Raw genomic sequence first — 20,764 nt, 5'->3', positions numbered from 1 at the left:
AGGGGACTGCTGTCATCGGTCGCGTGGGTGTGCGGGAGGCGGCAGCCCTGGTCTCTGTTCTGTTCGTCCCTGTCTCTCTCGGGCCAGCGGTCCTCTGTGCGCGGCTGCGGCCACGTGGTCGGCCTGATTATCTTATGCATTCGTCCTGCAGCGTCGCTGTCACGACTCCGGGCCTTTTCGAGGTTTTCACATTTCTATGTCAGTTTTGGAATCAGTTGGTCGGGTTAACATCTGTAGATTAATTTGGAGAGAACTTAAGTCTCAGCACCGCCCTGTCTTCCGTCCCCCCCGCCCCCGTCTCCCCGCGTGTCCGTCCCCCCGTCCCCCCGCCCCCCGTCTCCCCGTGTGTCCGTCACCCCCCCCCCGTCTCCCCGCGTGTCCGTCCCCCCCGCCCCGTCTCCCCTCGTGTCCGTCCCCCCCCCCCCGTATCCCCGCGTGTCCGTCCCCCCCGCCCCCGTCTCCCCGCGTGTCCGTCCCCCCCGCCCCCGTCTCCCCGCGTGTCCGTCCCCCCGCCCCCCGTTCCCCGCGTGTCCGTCCCCCCCGCCCCCCGTCTCCCCCGTGTCCGTCCCCCCCGCCCCCCGTCTCCCCGCGTGTCCGTCCCCCCCGCCCCCGTCTCCCCGCATGTCCCCCCCCTCGCCCCCCGTCTCCCCGCCTTTCCTCCCCCCCCCCTGCTTCTCCCCCGGTTTCCGTCCTGCCCGCCCCGCCGTCTCCCCGCGTGTCCTCCCCCCGCCCCAACTTCCCTCAGTGTCCCTTTGTCCGTCCCCCCCCCGCCCCCGTCTCCCCGCTGTCCGTCCCCCCCGCCCCCGTCTCCCCGCGTGTCCGTCACCCCCGCCCCCCGTCATCCCCCGCGTGTCCGTCCCCCGCCCCCTCCCGCGGCGTCCCCCCCGCCCCCGTCCCCGCGTGTCCGTCCCCCCCGCCCCCCGTCTCCCCGCGTGTCCGTCCCCCCCGCCCCCGTCTCCCGCGTGTCACGTCCCCCCCGCACCCGTCTCCCCGCGTGTCCGTCCCCCCGCCCCCCGTCTCCCCGCGTGTCCGTCCCCCCCGCCCCCGTCTCCCCGCGTGTCCGTCCCCCCGCCCCTCCCGTCTCCCTGCATGTCTGTCTCCAGGCCTCTCGGCAGTGTCTCCTGGGTTTCTGTGCAGGGACCCCGGACCTTTCTGTTAGATCCCTTCCTGTGTGCTTTATGCTGTTCGATATGAACGAACGTGGTATTGGTTTTCACTCCGTCTCACCTATTTTGTATTTATTTCTGGTGTGTAGGAACAGGGTTAGTTTTTATATACTGACCTTGCCTTCTGCAGCTCTCATAAACTTGCCTCTCGGCTCACGTACTGCTGTGTGGTTTGCTCATGTGTTCTGCCCACAGTCGTGTCTGCTGAGTGTCGTGGCAGGTTTACTCTTTCCTTTCCAGCTCAAAGGTGGGAATTTTTTAAAATTTCACTTCTCCTCTTGACTCGTTGCACTGGCTGTGCCTCCAGAGCAGCTGTGACTAGAAATGGTCGCCGAGGGCGGTGCAGCCTTGGCTGAGGACGGAGGGGAGGACGGTCAGCATTTCACCGCGAGTGCGACGTCAGTGCGGGATTTCACAGGGACTCTGCCAGGTCTCTGCTAAGCTGCTGAGTTTCGTTGTGACTGCGCGTTGAATTTTACCAGATACCGTCCTGAGCCTGCTCGTGACCATGTGTCCCCTTCATTCCACTGATGTGGTGAGTTGTGACCGACTGTTTCAAAGCCAAGATGATTGGGGTGAACTCTAGTGCAGTGGCGCTTGTCCCTGCTGCGAACGGCTCTGACAGCCCCTTCCGGGCCACGGCCACACGTCCACTCCCACCCGGGCCTAGTTTGTGCAGAAGAGCCTGGGGCGATCCCACCAGGGCCTCATGGTGGGGGGAGCCAAGAGTTCTCGGGGGTCCATGGGGAGGACACCTTGACTGGGGGCTCCGGGAGGGACCTGCAGGGTGAGGCTTATCAACAAGTAGAGGATGTTGGGGTCGGGGGCAGCGGGGCGGGGGGCACCCACCAGGGAGAGGTGGGATCAGAGAGGGACTGAATGAGACTGGGTGTGAGCGGGAACTGCGTATTCAGGCATCGAAAGCCATTTTAAAGATAACTTGGACTTGATTCTGTGCACTTGTGGCTCCACCGAAGGCTCCTCCTTGGGCGTGTGTTTCGGGAGCTGGCTCTTGCTGCGGGCGCTGTGAAGCATGTTCCCGAGTGGAGCGGGGCTGGGGGCTGGGGTGGGGGGCAGCTCCCAGCTGTGAGGCAGAGCAGGTCCTGAGCCAGGACGCTGGGGATTAGGCGAAGCTGGGTGTGGAGCCTGTGGTGGGAACATGTCGGCGCTGGTGAGCGATGAGAAGTGGGGCCTTGACTGCCCCCACCCCCGCCCCGGCTGCAGCAACCCCTGGAGCGCCTCCCCGCAGCCTCAGCCCTCAGTGCCTCAGGGCCGGGCCGGGGAAGAGACTGGTCCAAGTTTGGGGCAGGTTCCCACCGCGCTGGTGCCGCTCCCAGTGCGTCTCCTTGAGGGGGAGCCGCGCCCTCCCCACTGGGGCAGTGCTGTCCTCCGTGTATGACCGGTGCTTGCGCCCTGCCGCCACCCACGTTCTTGGGTGGGAAACCATAGGAACCAGCTCACCTGAATGAAAGGGCGTGCGTTGGTGGGATCCTGGTGACCCCAGACCTGGTCACCCTACAGTCTGGATGGGGCCGGACGCTGGCTGTTTTCACCTCTGGTGCCTCTGCTCTGGTGCCCTTTCCCAGAAGAGAGCGTGCCTCCTCCCAGGTGGCCGCCCGCCCCTGGCGACACCCGCTGCATCTCCTGCTCCCTCCCTTGGGCCCAGCAGGAGGTGATCAGCTCTGTTGGTCTTCCTCAAACCCACTTGTGACTTGGTTGGTTTTCTCTGTTGTTTGCTTTCTGGGTCATTGATTTCCACGCCTGTTTTTATTATTTCCTTTCTTCCACTTGCTTTGGCTTTAATTACCTGGTTTTGTTTGTTTTCCCAGCGTCTGAGGGTAGACCGCGGATCGTGGACGGGGCATCCACGATCCACCTGTAAACCGTCAGGTTCCCTCTGGTGACCGTTTCAGTGCGCGGGGTGGGTGGGCCGGGGGCGCCGGAGGTGTGGGCAGATTCACCTTCAGGACTGGGGCTCTTCCTTCGGGGGCCTCCCCTCACTCTCCACCATACCCCGAACACAGAGTTCTGATTTTCTCTGGTTTCTGGATAAGTTCTTGGGAAAACCTAGCAACACGGTGTCCCCACAGGCTCCTGCCTGTGTTCGTCGTCCTCTGGGGCCTCCAGGGGGTCTTTGGAACTTTGTCCGGAGCTCACCAGGGCAGTCAGCGAGGAGGAGCCATTCAGCCACGTGGGCAGTTAGCCTCCCACTGTGCCGCCTCTGTCACTGGCCGTGGGTCTCCAGCTGACTGTGGGGGCCAGATGCAGGGTTCCCCCCCGGCTCAGCTGCCCCCGTGAGCTGAGACCCCCGCTCTGTTGACCCTCAGACCTGGCTCTCCAGCCCCCCACACACACACCGCCTAGCTGTGAACACATTCCTCCTGGTCTGTAGTCTCCCTCCTTAGACGCCTCGTCAGGGTCACAACCAGCCAGTGCCACCGCCTCTCTGAATTTTCTCAACCTCCTGAGGCCTGGCGCCTGGTCTCCTCCTCGGGCACCCTGTGTGGTACTTCAAGTGCTGTCTCTCTCCCCGGCTGAGGTAGTGGTGGCAACCTTGTCTCTGGTCCATCCTGGGGCCCAGCTGGTCACTCGGGTCAACAGAAGGTTGGTCAGCAGAGGGCGGGCCTGGGGCCGGGGGCCGCCTTCCCTTGTTGGCTTCTGCTGGGCTCACCAGACGTACCCGGCATCCACCAGGCCGAGAAGCTGGTCTGCGGTCAGTAGGTCAACTTCTGACTCATTCAAGAGAGGGGAGACCTCAGCAAGCCTGGGGAGGCCGGCAGGTCGGCCATCAGTACCCCTAGCCCTGCCATCAGGAAGGAGAGTGTTTGGCCTGATGTCGGGGTACGCTTGACCCTGGCGAGAGGTGGGACACGCTTGCGAGGGGCTCCCTTTGGGGGTGTCGGAGCCGCCTCTGCTTTGGGACCTTCCTGCAGGAAGGATGGGAAGTGTGGTAAGTGCTCTTCGAAGGTCTGTAAGAACACGAGGCCAACAGGTGTTGACCAAGAAGAGGGAAAAAGGACTTAGGACTTGCGCTCTCATGACCGGGGGCTTTTCCCGTGTGACTCTTAGTGCTCGCTGCGGCGAGAGGGGGAACAGAGGCACCGAGGGCCGGGCCACATTCCCACAGCCCACGCGTGGCAGGTCCCGCAGAGGGGCTGTCTGGCTGGAGGACCTGGATGCAGAGCTGAGGTGTCTGCTGGCTTGTGGTGACACCTGGACGGATGCCTCCGTGTCCCCTTCCCTTGTCTGTGCCAGCCTGACTGCCAGCAGCGGGGCCGCCCGGAGCCTCAGGACCGTGTCCTGCATGTCCTGGCCCGTGCACGTGTCTGGAGGCTGCTTCTGAGCATCTGTGGAGTGAGGTTGGTGGGGGCCCCCCCTGCACACATGAGCTGCTGGCCTCCTGCTGGGGCTCAGCACCGTGAAGTCCACAGGGCGGACTCGACGAGGAGAAGGTCTTCTCTCTCCCCTTCGCCAAGAGGAGGAGGCAGGGCGGCTGGAGGACCTGTGGTCCCTGGTCACTGTTGTCCCCACCTTGTGATGCGCCCGGGAGCAGAACTCATGTGGCAGGTCTTGGTGGCCTGACCTGTACAGGGTGCCTGTGTGGGGACCAGAATGGCCAGAGCCAGCCAATTTAGGGCCCCCGCAGGCCTGGGAGAGGGACGACGGGCTGTGCGGGGAGGCTCCCCCAGCCATGGTGTGTGGTGTGGGTGGGGTGGGGAGAATCCCCTCCCCCGCCTTTCACTTCCTGGACGTCACTTAGGTCCAGCAGTCAGGCCCGCCCTCCGGTTGTGCTGGGTGACCCTCCAGGGGTGAAAGGTCAGCAGGCCAGACAAGGCGCAGAGACACGGTCCCCACAGGTGTGAAGCAGTCAGTCCCTGGCACGTGTGGGCGCACACGTGTGCACACGCATGCACGCACAGATGTGCACTGGTGCACGCTCCTTCTGGCTCTGAGCAGAGTGGAAGCCCTGCGCTCACTCCTGGGACCCTCTCTTAAGGGGCCGTGGGGGCAGGCAGTTTCCTTCTGGGACCGGGGTGCACACTGCACGTTCTGGGGACATCTTGCCTCCTTCCTTGGCCTGGGCACCGAAGCCTCTGGGTCTTTCCAGAAACTCGACAACTCTCTGAAGGGTGGAGGATTGTGCTGTCACAGACGGGGCAGACGTGCTGGGTCTGGCGGTGGCTTGAACCGCGGCAGCTTCTAGAGGAACTGACCCAGGGCCTCATCGTGGTGCTTCTCCGCCAGAGGCCTTCTGGGAGTGTGGCTCCGGGTTGGATGACCCTGAGCTCTGGCCCCACCCTGCTGTCGTGCAACTGTGGGAGTTCAGGGTCCTCACTGACATCCACGCGTGGACCTGGCAGTGATGGCGACTGGCTCTCTGTTGGGAGTAAGGAGGGGGCCTCCTGAGGAGGCTCCTGGAGGTCACAGGGTGGCTCGGGGCTGAGCTGTGCGTCTGACAACTTGCACGTGTAAGCTTAGGTCATCACGCGTGCACGCTGCCTGCCCACCGGGTTCCAGGCCAGACGCACAGAAGGGACTCAGCTCCTCCCATGAATCCCCATGTTTGCAGAGGGATCAGTGGATCGCTTAGTATGTAACAGTTAGAATTTCTAATTATGAAACATGATTAAGTGTAACGGGAGCACAGGTGGGAGAAATAGTTGTTTGGACGAGAGGGAAGAAGATGCTGCAGTCAGGCCTCAACTGCAGCCATGGAAACCAGCCGCGGCTGCCGAGGGCAGAGGGGACGGGCGGGAGGGATGCTGGGGGCTGAGACTCGGGGGCGTCCCGAGCCAGGCGCACCCCCACCAGTCTCCCCACTTAGAAGCAGGGCAGCACCCCCGTTGCCCCGACCCAGGCGGGATTATGGAGGGGCTGCCGGAGGGCTGGACTGGGGCCAGGACAGTCGAAGCCCACAGAGCATGTGGGCAGGGCCTTGGAGAGTCTGCAGGGCTGGCAGGCAGGATGTGGGAAGAGGCACTTCTGGCAAAGGACAGTAGGAGCCAAAGGAAGCGCCGTGTCTGCGGAGCCGAGGCGGGTTCTAGAAGAGCGGTACAGGGCCTCATCCCTGTGGCCCCCGAGGGCCAGGCAAGGCTTGCGGGTGGGCCTGCAGTCTGAGCAGCATTCTGATTGCCCCTGCGTGATGGCTCGTCTCTGGGCGGCGCCAGGGCCCCTGGCTGGCCCCGGGGGCTGTTCCGAGCTCTCAGGGGAGGGGGAGGAGGGGGACAGTGCTGCCCAGAGCCCAGTCTCTCTGAGAGGCACCAAACACGGCCCCTGCCTGCTGAAGGTCACGGTCGTGGGCGTGACCTGGGCCCAGCCGCCTGCTTCTCCGACTGCTTCACCTCAGGGTGTGCTGCAGAACGTCTGAGCGGACAGGGAGGGCTGCTCTGGAATCCTCGGCACCAGAAGCCCCCGTCCCACCAGCGCTGCCCTCTGACCCGGAGCTGGGCTGTCCCCTCACGTGGTGTTGGAGCCGTGGCTCTGAACTCTGGTACTTGCAGCCGTGTGAAAAGCAGCAGGCAGCAAGTCGAACGGTGCGCCTCCCTCCCCAGCTCTGTCTTTCCATCCTGCAGATTTGAGCTCGGGGAGCACACTGCCCAGCTCTGCTTATGTCCAGTGGCACCTGGTTCCCTGCTTTCGGGCCAGGTTCCTTTCTCCGTCACTACTTTCTGCAGGTGCTGGGCTGGGAGGCTGCATGTTATTTCCTCTGCAAACCTCTCCTTGCTGCCTTCGTGCAGCTGTCATGACTTCACTGATGCTCAGTGTGCCCAGGCCACCGGTCTTGGTGCGCGGAGCGGTAATCAGGCCATCCTCCTGGGCCGCAGCCTTCTAGTTCAGCGTTTATGAACTGGAGTTAAAAAAATAAATAAGTCAGATCGCATCACTCTCCTGCTTAAAGCTCTCCAGTGGCTTCCCCGCTGGTGGAAGAGGCTGCGCTCCTTGGCACAGCCGGGGCCTCCCTCCCGCCTCCCGTGCCGTCCGGGGCCGAGCTGTCGGTACTGCTTTCTCTGTGCCCGAGCGGGTCAGCTGCTTCCCAGGGCGGCCCTTACGTTTGTATCACCTCCTCGGAAGCCCCATGGTCACCACCCTCCCCCCTGGGCTGCCCGCTGTCCTGACAGCCCTTCACCACGGCTGGCATCCTCGTCACTCACCAGCTGTGCTCAGCCCCCCAGCCCCCTCGTGCGCCCCTCGCTCTGGGAGGGTCTGGGCACCCAAGCCACTAGGCTGGTCTGCTGGCTCCTGGGCTGAACAGCTGAAGAGTGGACGTCAGTGGAGACATTGGTGTGGGGAAGCCAGGTCCAGAGCAGGGGTCATGCAGAGAGGGAGGGGCCAGGGCACCTGCACGGGGGTTGGGGGTGGCCACAGCAGGCCGGGCACTCTGCTCTGGGGACGGAGGGCAGTGGGGCTGGAGCCTGAGGTCCCGGCCCCAGGCAGAGGGCTGTCCACGAGGGGCTGATGCCCCACTTCCAGTTTCTCATAGGGAAGTCAAAGCGTTTTTATACAGATATTCTGGTTTTGTAGATGCTGGGGATTGAGTCAATTAAAAACTGAACCAAGCTGCTCCTGCCCCCGGTTCTTGGATTCTTTAATCAGTGGAAACTGACAAGGGGCCAGACAGGAAGTTCATGCCAGGCTCTGCTGCGGCTCGTGCTGCAGCAGCAGGAGCCAGACGAGGAGCACGTGCCCTGCGCCCTCCCGGGGGTGCGGTGGGGGGCGGGCTTGGGTGGCCTGCGCCCCCGTGGTGGTCTGTGTGCAGGGGTCACAGTACCTGCTTCTGCTCCCGGCACCTCAGAAGTGGCCGCTGCGTTTTGGCCTTTCTGTGTCTTGGTTTACGCTTAGTCCCTTATGGTTTCTTTGTATCCTGTTGCTGGAGGAGACAGTTGTCCACACGCGAGCATGGCAGGTCTCAGCCTGTCTCAAACCCATGCCACCTCACAGGCCAGAGCAGGACCACGGTTCACAGACCACAAACAGGACTTTCTTTCTGTCCCGACCCAGCGTTTACCCGTCCAGCAAATGCTCCACGACCTCCCTGAGCTCAGAGCTTCAGACCCAGAGGTGCGGGTCCCTGTCTGCAGTGCCAGGTGCAGAGATCAGGACTGGGACCAAGCAGCCCCTCCTGGCTGGCTGCTCCGGAGGAGCTGGGGGACCCTGGCTTTCCCAGGCAGGCGTCCAGCATGGCCCATTAATCCATGTCACTGCTGCTTTTGTTGACTGGGCCCTGCCATTCCTCATCATTTCAGGAGACTTCTGTGGTCTCTGCTTTTGTTACAACCAGGGTGACGTGTAGGTGGCGTTAAGAGGGAGTGAGGCTGCAGGTGCTTGGGCTCCAGTTGCCCACGGCTTGTTCTCTTCCCTCTCCCATTGTCTCGGCGGCTGTCTGCCCCGGGGCCAGGCTCTCCTGTCCCCCGGACGTGGGCACACAGGCGGGTCTCAGTGCTGCAGCCTGTGCGAGTCCACGCCTGCAGCTTCCCTGGTGGAAGGCCGTGGGGGCCGCAGAGAGGCCTGCGGGTCTCAGCAGACGGTCTTGTGACAGAGCGTTTGTCAGAGTTTTCTGAGGCATCAGTGGCTCCTAGAAAACGTGCGCTGAGTAATGAGGGGCAGAGCGGGGTCCGAGCTGCCCTCTCTTCCTGGCCCTGGGGTGGCTTTGTCAGGGATGCTAGACCAGTGGCCTGGCCTGATTGCTCATGGACTCTGAGCAGCTGGACTTGGTCCTGGGGTCAGCATGCTGCCCGGCTCCAGTCCCCACTCTTCTGGGCTCTGGCCTGGAAGGACCTGTCTGGTGGTCGTGGGGGACCTGCTGCAGCCCTCCTTCCGGGAGGCGTGCACCTGTCTGAGCTGACTTAGGAGGGGAGGGGAGCTGCCTTCTCCAGGGACACTTTCTCCTCCGGACCCAGAGCAGGCACATGGTGCATCCCAGGGCCCCCACGTTAAGGGGACGTGGCCGCAAGCTCTCTGCCACCCTCCCAGGGACCGCAGCTCAGAGACATCACACACCCCATCCTGAGTCTTAAGCATTGTTGGAGCCAGAGTTTGAGCGTCTCTCTTCCTAAAGACTAGCACCCTCCCCTCCCTCAACCTTCTTGTAGGAGCGCCATTCTTTTTATTGTTACAGCAGATGTTTACCACGTGGCCCTGGGGACAGAGCCGTAAACACAGAACCTTCCTGACCTCCAGGAGCTTACAGTCTGGGCGGGGAGCAAGTCTAGACCGGGGTTGCTGGTGGGAAGCGGCAGATTTAACACTCAGATCTAGTTTTTTCTGCCTCCAAAGCCTGCTCACCTGACCCCGACTGTATACCATCTTTTAAAGTAGAGCGCATCGCCGAGCTGAAGGAAGGGGTGGGGGGCGCATTTAGACCCATCGCGGCAGGGGTGGTCATGTCCCTCAGGTCTCTTTCTGTGGGTGTGACTGCTGCCTTGTGACTCCAAGAAACGCTACCTGGAGCTTGTGGAAAGTGTGTTAACTTCTGCCCATCCCAAAGTGGTAATTCAGAGTCTGTACTTCATCAGAATCCCAACTGAATGTGCTTTGACCGTCTGGGAAGCTGTTGTAAGATGTCTCAGTGGCACCCAGTTTAGTGATTAGCCAGTGATTTTACGTTATCCAGACACGCGGTCCAGGGTAGGGTGATGTGGGTCCAAGGGCCGTGAGGCTGGTGAGCTGTGCCCCTAGCCCAAGTCGCTTTGCCTGAGTATTTTTTGAAAGCACTGCACTTAGGACCGTTAACTTACCTCTGGGATACGGCATTTGCTACATCACACTTTTTTTGAACGTAGAACTTGTGTTCTTAGAATTTTGGAATTTCTCTTATTATTTTCTCTTAGCCTGTGTGTTACGTAGGAAGGCATGTCATGAAACCCATTTTTAACTTTCTCATCGTTGACTTGTAATTTAATTACATTTTCATCCGAGGAGTGGTCCGCGTGACACTGCCACACTGAAGTCTGCTCATTTATCCTCGTGGGCGGGCCCAGAAAGAGGGGTTGACTTTGCAAGTGTCCCAGTCAGCTCTGAAGAGAATGCAAGCATTTATTCCACGTGGGAATAGAGATTCTCGAAAGACGTTTACTGGTTCTTTCTTGCTAATTTTAGTATCCAAATCTTCTAAGTCCTTACTAACATTTTCTCTGCAGTCCTAGGAGAGGAGCATTCGACATGCCACCGATAAGTGTGGTAACGCGCAGGTCTTCTGTACAGCTCTTCAGCACGTTAAGGAGTCTCCTTCTGCTACTGGTTTACCGGAGGTTTTTTTTGGATAAATGGGTGTTGTATTTTGTCAAATGCTGTTCCTGCATCTATTTGAAGTTGGCGTGTGACTTTTCCTCCTTTTGTTTGTTAATGTGGCATGTGGGTGATTTTTGTACATTAAAGCTACCTTGGGCTCCTGGTAGAAATCCCTGCTGATCATGTGGTGTCATCTTTTTCACGTTATCGATGGACCTGGTTTGCTAATTGTTTAGTTAAGGATTTTGGGGCACCCCTGCTGCTGGAGCTCAGAGCCTGAGACGGGCAGGATGTGGTCCCAGAGGACAGCTAGGCGCTTCCAGACCGCGTGGTGACCAGGCCCTGCTCCCCCCTCGTAGCTCTGAGCTCTGGGGTGGTCACTTAAGCCTCTCTGTCCCGTCGTCTGTGATGGGGTCACAGTGACCCTGCCCGCCTCCCAAGGATGGTGGGCAGCACGTGGCCCTCAGCAGGGTGGTGGTTCTGCGGTGTCCTCCCTTGACAGTGCGTGGTGGCAGCACAGTGGGGGGTGACCCCCACACAGCGCGGGTTTCCCTTCATAAGTCCGCATCGTTGCAGCCCCAGCCCAGCCCCCTGCTGCCCGGCTGACAGCTGACATGGGCTCTGTTCTCTTCCCAGGCCAAGGAGCTGGAGAGCCGGGAGGCAGAGCTGAGACGCCGCGACGCCTTCTACAAGGAGCAGCTGGGGCGCCTGGAGAAGCAGGTGAGCTGGTCCCGCAGGTGGAGTCCGCACTTCCATCGCCAGCCCTGCTGCTGTTTGGGAAGGAGCGACAACAGCGTGATCCCCGCTGTGAACACATGTAACCTCGTGTCGCTGACATGCTCCTGGGCATTGGGAGGTCGGAGGCACCATCTCTGTTTTCCTGAGGTTGAGCCTTCAAAGTGGGTGAGACTCAGACACAGATGGCCTGCCCTTGCCTGAGCGACTTGTGAAAACTCACTGGGGGACTTGCTTACTTTTGGGGGCGATTTAATCTGTTGATCGTGGCAGTTTTCCAAGAAACGGCTTAAAACATGGATGGGGATGGTTGGGAGGTTAAAACGCATGGTTCTCCCTCTGCCCGAGGTGGCAGGCCCTGGAGCCACGGTGTGGAGCTTTGAAGTTGAGGGCCTGCCCGAGGGCTTGGCTCCCGCAGGCTCTTCTCCAAGCTGGTCACCCTGGAGCCAGGCAGCAGGGGCGGGACGGGCTGCTCCGGCTCCCGGTCACCACCCCCCCCCCATGCGCCCCTGCCACATTCAGGCGGTGCCAGACCTGTGAGGTGCGCCATGCGGAGGGTGGCCCTCGCGGCCCTGGCTACCTGCAGCTGTGACAAGGACTGTGACCTGAGCCCGCGGCGGGGGCAGCCCTGACAGCAGTGGTCCTGTGGGCCCGTCCTCTCTGGGTCCGGCTCCTGGAAGTGTCTGGGGTAGGGGGGCGGTGAGAGGGACGTGGCCTCGGGGCGTTTCCTCCTCCCTAAGCCAGCGGGGGAAGGAGCGTCCCTGGCTGAGCGCCCCCCCTCCCGTCGCCCTTCCCCTCTATCCCCAGGTCAGTCCTCACTCCTCCACATGCAGGCGCCGCCCTCCTGTGAATGGGGCTGTGAGTGTGTCCCGGGGATGCGCGGACCGCCGACCCCCAGACTCCAGCACTTTGCACAGAGGCGTGCCCTGGCGGGAGGTGGGGCTGGGGCACGCAGGGCCCGGGGGTCTTCTCAGGGAACTTCTGCCTCCTGGGGCACAGCGTCTGACGGCCTCCTGCAGTAGCTATTGCTTTTCTGTTTTCATGAAAGTTCTGCTTCATTTGTTGAATTGCTCAGACCCAGACACTCTGCTTTCTGCGCGCACGGCCCCCGGCCCTCTGGCCATCCAGCTCCTGTTTATTTCCTTTTAAGCTTAGAAATTGATGGTGGAAAGCTGTTCGTGGGCGACTGGGATCAGCTACCCGATCGCCCTCGACCCCAGCAGCTGGGGTGGGGGTGCGGCGGGGTCAGCCTGGCTGCAGGCCTGGCCTCGACAGGCAGGTGCAGGAGAGCCTGCAGGGTCCAGCCAGCTCTGAGGGCAGGGACATCCTGACCCCCCTGCACCCAGACGGTTCCTGGGAATCATGGTGCGGGAACCACGTTTCGTCGGGCGCCCAGGCTTCCCGGTCTTTCTGAGCCGCTGTTCCTCGCGCCCAGACCACCAGACCTGAGTGAGTAGGTTTCTCCATTTCACTGCGGAGGGAGGCGAGATGCTGGGCTCACCAGGGCCCTGTGACGGTCTTGGACCCCCAGGAGCAAGCCGGGAGTGATGTCCAGCACCAGCGGGAAGCAGAGGGCAGCGAGCAGGGGGTCTCTCCAGCCACAGCGCAGGCCATGCAGAGCAGCGAGGGGACTGGCTGCCCACCTGGTGCTCGCTGGCACCTCGGAGGCCCCGTGCTGGGCGTGTGGTGGGAGAAGCTGTGGTACCTCCTTGACCAGAAGAGCCACGGCCCCGAATCTCTCGCCATCTCGCCTGGGCTCAGGGCCGAGGCTCGGTGCACTGGGCCATCTCCCACAGGAAGTGTCCCGGAGTGGGCCCCACGCTCGCCTTGCCAGAAGTCAGCTGTCCTGGGCAGGGGCGACCCTGTGCACCACCCTCCCGCAGAGACCTGCGGTGCTGGTGGCCCTGCGCCCCGCCTGCCTTCTGCCTCAGCCTGGGTTCCTGGAGGGGCAGCGAGCAGGCTTTGGGGCCCAGCAGGGCTCAACCCTGGCTCTGCTGCGGGAATGGGACAGCCTGTGACTTGAGCAGGTTGTTTAAATTCCACAGCCTTGGTTTCCTTATCTTTGAAGCAGGAATTTTAAGACGGACCTGCCAGTTGCCTGGGGGTGAGTGGTCACTATTGCAGAGCAATCACAGAGTAGTGGACAGACCCGCTCGCTAATCCCACGTTAACGTAATCCTGCCCACTGCCAGCGCAGGGACAGTTGGGATAGTTGTGGCTCCTGCCTCCCAAAGTCCACAGTCCAGTTTGGAAGGGGAGGGGACGTTGAGGATCAGGGCCCAGAGGGGAGGACTCCTGAGACCCACTTCCTGTGACCAGAGAAACCCCAGCTCTATGGAAATGGCCTCAGAGCTGAGGGGCGAGGGCATTTGGGGGCCTGGCTTCACGGACTGAGAGGGGAGGGCCCCCCTGACTGTCCAGCACTGGGGTGTGAGTGGCGGCGCTGCCCCTGGTTTTCCCTCTGCTTCTGCTCAGACCTTCTTTAGGGGCAGCCGTCCCTTGATCCCGCCAAGCCTGCAGCCTTCTCAATGCTGAAACTGAACGGCCCGTCTCAGTGTTCGGGGGTGTCTGAGGAAGGGGACTATGTCCAGGAACTCTGCTTCACAAGAGAAGAGGGGGCTGCAGTTGCAGCCCCAGGCGACCTGTCTCACACTCGGTGGAGCTGCTGTGGGTACAACAGGCACCAGGTGTGGCGGTTCAGCCTGTGCCCCAGACGCTGCGGCGGGGTTGGGGATAGCCAGGCAGGGCGGCCCTGGAAGGCTGTCATCTGGGGTCCCCAAAGCTAACGGAGCCAAGCCCCGAGGCCTGGCAAGTCTGCAACCCACAGAACACAACCCTGCTTCACCCGGGGTGCACTGCAGGATGTCCTGTGGATGAAGCAGCTGGTCCTCACTGGAGGCCTGCAGGAACGAGCTGATCCAGCCACACACACGCTCGAGGCTCAGGCCAGCGCGGGGGCGCGTGGGTGTGGGATGGCCCTTTACAGGAAGTCCGAGCGTGGAAACTGCTCTGAGCTGTTAGAAGGTGGATGGCTGGCCCCTTTGGAAGGCTCATGGGTGGGCGAGGGCCCCTTCCTTAACCTGGGTGCTGGTTACAGGGTGTGTCTGGTGATGGGGGCTTGCTGGGAGTGTTCGGCCGGTTTTGCCGTTTTCTGTGAGAACATGACACTCAGTAAAGAGTTGGCGATGCAAAGCCTCAGGCACCAGCAGGCCCCCCACCACTCCCTTTTCCGCACACATGAGGCCCTGTGTCCCCAGGCCCCCGGGTCTGTGTTCTAGCCCTTGTCACACTGTCTCGTGGCATCTCCCCTCCAGCATCTGAGCTCAGCGTCCTCTGGGTCTGATCCATCAGGGGTACGTGGGGTCTGGCAGAGAGCAGGTGGCCAGTAAACGTGTGTGAGCAGAAAGGTGGGCTTCCAGGAGGAGGCGGCTTCTGAGGGCAGAGGGCGGTGTCCTGAGTGGGCAGCTTGCTGTGTGTCAGGGCAGCGCCCCGACAGCGATGACCAGGCACAGATTGTGGAGCACTCTCAGGGTGGCTCTGGCCTCATGGTCCCCCAAGGGAACTGCAGTTTCCTCCGGAAATTCCAGGTGCAGGTGGGGCCCAGGGATCAGCAGTTTCGGTGAGCGGTGACTAGCTCGCTAGCTCGCTAACTAGCAGGCGCTCTGACATCTGAGGAGTGCTGGGCTAGCGTCCTAGGTAATTGCTGGGCCCCCGGACCTATTCCCGGTGGCCCCGGTCCCGAGCGTCCGAACGCTGACGTCCCTGCATGCGTTCTGCCCAGGGCGAGGCTTCGGCCCAGCACCTCGTCTCCTTGGTGAGCCTAGGTTTCATCCCCATGTCCTAAACCTGCAGGATGAGTGAGGCATCCATCAGGTGGGGAAGGTGAGGGAGGTGCCAGGAGAACCGAGCCCACCAGCTGGGCCCTGCAAGCGGAGGGACGTGGCGTTTCCCGCCCGGTCCTCGCCGGCCCTCCTCTCTGTGGGCCTCGAGCAGGTGTGCTCCAGCTTGTCTGTGCTCTCAGGGGAGGCTGGGATGGGGCCGCCCGCTGCTCTGGGCAGCTGCATCTCCTCCAGGCAGATGTGCTTCAGAAATGGAAATGGCCCCGGGCCGCGTCCTCCTCGTCCAGCTCCCCGTCCCACACTCAAGGCGGCCGTGGAACCGAGTGCCTTGGTCTGTGCTACACTCGCTGTGGGTGGAGGGCTCGGCTACACCTTGTCCTGCTCCCGGGCTCAGTGACAGTGGTCATGGAGCAGGTGAGCCTGGAGGAGCCTTAGGGACAAGAGTGGTTGTGGACTCAGGAGGAGGAGGTCCAGGGTCGGGGTGCAGTGGCTGAGAAGGTGGCGGGGGCGGTGGTCTGCGTGAGGCTCAGCACCCCAAACAACGGCCTCCCGGGACGAGGGCCGTGAACTCGTCCCCAGCTGGACGATTCGGGGTCTGCCCGCCCGGCCCTCTCCCTGTCCCTGCATGTCCTAGACTCAGTCCTATGCCTCCTGCACCCCCACTGCCCCGTCACCTGTCACCTAGACGAGGGCATCGTCCCTGGCAGTCCCTGTGTCCCTGTCCGGATTCCTTGCTGCTTTGTCTGAGCTTCCCCGCCCTGCCTGACTTCACCTGCTGGCTCCTGCGTGTCCCTCGGACTCAGCCCTGCCTCTCCTCGCCAGAAGCCCCTGTCCTCCGGCCCAGCACAGGGTTTCCCAGTGTTTCCCGTGCTGGCCTCCGCAGCCGATGTCGTTGGCTTCCTGCCCTCAGTGACCTCCAGGTCAGGAAGTGATTCACATTCACACATCACAGCACCGGACGTCCAGAACGTCCAGAGAAAGGGGGAGCGTCCTCTGTGCTCAGCACCCCACTGCCGGCCTGGAGGGCTATGGCCTGTGAGCCTGCCCATGCGGAGGTCAGCCGCAGCTTCCCTTCAGGACAGAGGCCTTCCACCTCCCATCAGCAGCAGCTCAGGCGCCCCCAGGCCCCACGGACGTGAAACAAGGTGCAGACGCACTCACATGCCCTCGAGAGCCGTGGGCGATGTCACGGGAAGGGCCGTAGTCTTTAAAGACCTCTGGGCCGTGCACCTCGCCCTGTGCCATTTGGATAAAGCAGCCAGTTTGGAGGCGTCTGGTGCTTGATGCCCGCAGTCCCCGGTTCTGGGGCGGCACCAGCAGGCAGGCTGGACCTGGCACCTGAGCAACAGCGCGTGAAAGGCTTCAGGCTTCCCGGCTTGCTTGAAGTGCTTTGGAATGTGAGGAATTCTGCCCTGGATTCTCAGCAGGGAATGTAGGGCCCAGCCTTCCCCAGCTTCCTGGGGGAACGCAGGCCGTCCTGGTTCAGAGGGCCGGGTGGTGACGAGAACTCCAGCTACTGGTGAAATAACCAGATCCCGCAGGACTGGCTTGCTGGTTGCCAGCGGGGGCTTTGCTGGAACTGCGGGACCTGCGGGCACCTCTGTGTCCCTGGGGCACCTGGCAGGCGTACTGGCCTCACACCCACTCTGTCCACGCCCCGGAGGCACGGTTGTCTGGCCCTGAGGCAGCTGTTCACCAACCCTGGGGCCACAAGCGGGGTTGCTGGCCTGGGATGGGGGTGGGAGTTGGGCAGAGCCCACAACCCTGGGAGCTCACAACTCTGGGAGCAGCAGCAAGGTGCTGGGGGCAGAGTCAGTGGCGTCCGGGTCCTGGATTGCTGTGTACAGTGGGCTGTATGTGGTGGTGGTCCTCTGTCCTTGTCACTTTGGTGTCTGTGTTTGGTGACATTTGAAGGAATGTGGTAAAGTTCAGTTGTGACCACTTTCTGTTTTCTCAGCAGTTACAGGAAACATCTCAGTTTCCTCCTGAATGTGTGATCCCAAAGCTGTAGGCAGAGCGTCCCGCGTGGGCAGCTGCCCCGGCGACCCTCCACGTGCCGGCAGGGACTTCATGGGGCATGAGGCCACTGCACAGAAACTGGCTCTCAGCAGGCTCCAGCAGGAACGCTTGTCCTGTGAGACACGGCCTTGTTTCTTTAGGTCCACTCTCGGTTGTGCTAATGACGGAAGGAGAAGTAAGAACAGGAGGAAAGTCTGAAAGCTCTGATCAGTGAGCCAGGGAGAGGGAGCGTGACAGAGAGGCCTGAGCAGTAGGGCAGGGCGAGGCCAGGGCGTAAACGGGCCCAGAGAGGAGAAGCACACTGGACTGCAGAGCTAACTCGCTGGGCTGCGAGTGGCTAACTGCTGCCCAGAGTCTCAGCAGCGGAGACAGAGGAAGAGACAGATGCACGCGAACCTCCTTAGTTCTCAGGAGGAGACTGGGGACGGATAAATTAGAAACGAGGGAGGCTTGTACCTGCAGGTGGGGGGACGGGCTGGGAGGACACGGAGCAGTGGGGCATCTCTGAGTACAGTTTCTATGAATAGTCTGACTTTTGAACCATGTTAATATTTTGCTTTTTCAAAAATTAAATCAACAAAGATGGGGTTAAGATGAATACAGGCAGAAGTAAATGAAGCTAGCTACCCGCCGGCGGGGCCACCCGGCCGAGGAGCAACCGGGTTAGTGCAGGAGGGCTTCCCGCGCTCTCCCGCTCCTTCCCGTGAGGTGCGGCTGAGAACCCCAGAAGTGTGGGTGCAGGGCCAGAGGAGGGGGGCCGGGGTGGGAGCCTGGGCTGGAGGGGCTCACGGCCCCACCTAGTGACAGGACACAAGCCCAGGCCAGTGTGCCCGGGCCCCGCCTCGTACAGACGGCTGCCCAGGGGGCCTCCCGCTCCTCCAGATGGAGGGGGTCCCACCAGCCACACTGGGGATCAGGTGAGAGCCGCCCTGACAAGTGGCCCCAAGAAGTGTTCTTCATCCTGAGGGGCCAGAGATTCCCTTCCTCCCCCCAGGGACCCCAGGTGGCTCAACAGCGTGATGGAGGTGGCTGGGGAGCACTGGCCTGGGGAGTGGTCCTCATCCGTGGACAGGAGAGTCCTTTCTCCCACCTAGAGACACCAGTGCCTTCTCAGCAGCTGACAGGTGTGCTGGATGGAAAATCATCAAGGGCACGCGAGGTCGGGGTGTGCGAGGTCGGGGTGTGCGAGGTCGGGGTGTGCGAGGTTGGGGTGCAGCCACCCGGCAGGGCCTGGCTGCCCTGGAAGGACACTCCAGCAACAGCCGTGTTCGCGTTTTTAAGCACCTGTGGAACCAAAATAGTTTATATCCTGGGTCATAAAAGAAACCTTAAATTTAAAAGAATTGAAACCAACATGTGAAAATGCGTGGGTTACAGCGTAAGCAGGGTTGAAAGGGAAACTTGCAGCAGTAAATGCTTCATTAGAAAAGAGGAAGAGTTTCAAATTAAAGATTCTACCTCAAGAAATTAGAAAAAGAAGAGCAAAATAAACCCACAGCAAGCAGGAGAAAGGGAACAGGGGAGGTGGAAAGAGAAAATACAGTCCTAACAGGAAACAGTTGAGAGAATTAATGACACAGAAGGCTGGTTCTTGGAAAGAATGAGTAAAATCGATAAACCTCTGTCTAGCAAGACTGACAGAGACAGAGGGACACACGTCGCATGAGCAGCAGTGAGACAGGTGGTCACGCACATCCCTCGGCCACCCCTCCGGGGAGGAGGTGACCCCACCAGCAGCTTTAGGCTCGTAAATTCAACGATGCGGAAGGAATGGACCAATTCTTCAAAAACCACGAACTACTAAAACTCAGCTGAGGTGAAGCTGATACACAGAGTAGTCCTGTGGCCGCGAAAGACACGGACGCCACGACTGTAAACCTCCGGGAGAGGGAGTCTCCAGGCCCAAGCGGCTGCTCTGGAGATCGCTGCCAAACACGTAAAGAACGGAAACCAGTTCTACACAATCTCTTCTAGAAAAAGGAAGCCCCGGGGAGACTTCCCAGCTCACTTTATGCGGCCAGTATCACCTTGTCAGACAAGCAGTGTGACCAAACCAGATGCAAGCGAAAACTGCAGACCAGGTTTCTCATGAATTTGGACACAAAATCCTCCACTAAATATTTGCAAACCAAAATCAGCAATAGATGAAAAGAATTTTTCTTTAAAAAGAATAGAGTTATATACCATGTGTATATAAAGTGGGTTTTTTTTCTGGATGTGCAAGGCTGGGTCAGTGTTTGAAAATCAATTAAATCCATCATGTCAAGTGAAGGGGTAAAAACCATATGGTCATATTAACCGACAGAGAAGTATTTGACAAAAATCAACATCCACTCATGATACAAAAAACAAAAAAAAACAAAAAACAAAAACAAAAAACAAAAAAAAACCCCTCAGAAAATCAGGACCAGAAGGCGGGAGCTACCTTAACTTGTTAAGGACCATGCACTGGAACCCCGCAGCTGTCACCAGGGTAAGGACGGGATTCTGAGCGCCCTCCCCCTAAGATGGGGACCAGGGCATCTCCACTGTCCCTCAGGGCACCAGCGAGACACTAGCCTCTGCAGTAGGACAAGAAAGAGAAATGCAGGGCTTGTGGATTGGAAAGTAAGAAGTGGAACTGTCCCTGTTTTCATGTGACACCGTCATCTGCTTGGAAAGTCCTGAGGAATCAAAACCAAAACCAACCGTGGCACGAATAAAGGCACTCAGCACGCTCGCGAGACCCTAGACCAACACATGAGAGTCAGTCGTGTTGCAGACTGCTGTGTTCTGACAACATCTGGACGCTGAAATTAAAACCATCCATAGCAAGTGCCATAAAAGGAGAAAACGATGCAATGGACCTCATCAAAATCACAAGCTTTTGTTCTGTGCAAGACCCTGGGCGGAAGATGGAAAGAGAAGCTATGGACGGGGGAATGTGTTTGCAAACCACACACCAGACAAAGGCCTGGGATTGGAACAGAAAGTGCGCTCAGCTTGCCAGCAGGAAAATAAATAAATAAAGACCGACAGTCCAATTAGGACAATTAGCCGAGGGGACACAGATGGCAGGTGGGCACATGAAAAGACACCCAGCCTCGTCAGCCAGTGGCTGCGCAGCTCAGCCCGCTGTGTGCCACCCACACCTAGATGTCAGGAGCGTTCCAGAGATGATGAGGGGTGTGGATGTACTCAGGACAGAGGAGCCGGCCAGAAGGAGGGCCCCCGAGCCAGGTTCGGGTGCCTTGTCTGAGCAACACAATGCATAATGACAGAAATGGGTTATAATGCACTGCATTTTAAGGAAAGAATTTGAGTCCATTCTGATACGAAAATATATGGAAGCAAAGGAGGAGAAGGAAAGGGAACCTTTCTTCACAGAATGACGACCGCTAACCGCAGAGACGGTTATCAACAGCCTCTCCTTTGCTACTATCATAATGATAATCAATTCATTGAAAACCATGAACTGATGTAAGGCTGACGGGGGCTGGACTGTCCCGTGGTCTTACAGCATCGGTCCTCTGAGTGTGTTGTGGGGGAAGGGCGGGCAGTCAGCCGCTCCCACGCAGCAGGTCACCTCGGAACGGCCGTCATTAGGGTCATGGGGCCTGTGAGCCAGGCACGCAGACAGGGCACAGGACGGGCCCCCTCTGCTTCCTAAGGTCCGGACGACTTCCCGTCTGGTGGCTGGAACCATCTAGAACTGTCTTCCACCCCGGCCTCTGGCAGTCAGTTGGGACTTCCCAGGACTGTTGGCGGGACGTTCACACGTGTCCCCTCGGTGTGGGC

The 20,764-nt window shown here is 60.2% G+C and overlaps 1 protein-coding gene across 2 annotated transcripts in view; it reads left to right on the top strand.

The window, feature by feature from the left end:
• The window catches only part of CHCHD6 (coiled-coil-helix-coiled-coil-helix domain containing 6), a 121,783-nt gene that overhangs the window by 66,830 nt on the left and 34,189 nt on the right, over window positions 1-20,764 (top strand). For both annotated transcript variants that reach the window (XM_032458810.1, XM_032458811.1), the window contains exon 5: window positions 11,031-11,114. In XM_032458810.1, the coding sequence (XP_032314701.1) occupies window positions 11,031-11,114 (84 nt within the window). The remainder of the gene's footprint in view (window positions 1-11,030; window positions 11,115-20,764) is intronic.

Source organism: Camelus ferus, chromosome 17, assembly GCF_009834535.1.
Source record: "Camelus ferus isolate YT-003-E chromosome 17, BCGSAC_Cfer_1.0, whole genome shotgun sequence".
NCBI lineage: Eukaryota > Metazoa > Chordata > Mammalia > Artiodactyla > Camelidae > Camelus > Camelus ferus.
This window is presented reverse-complemented; position numbering and strand designations above follow the sequence as displayed.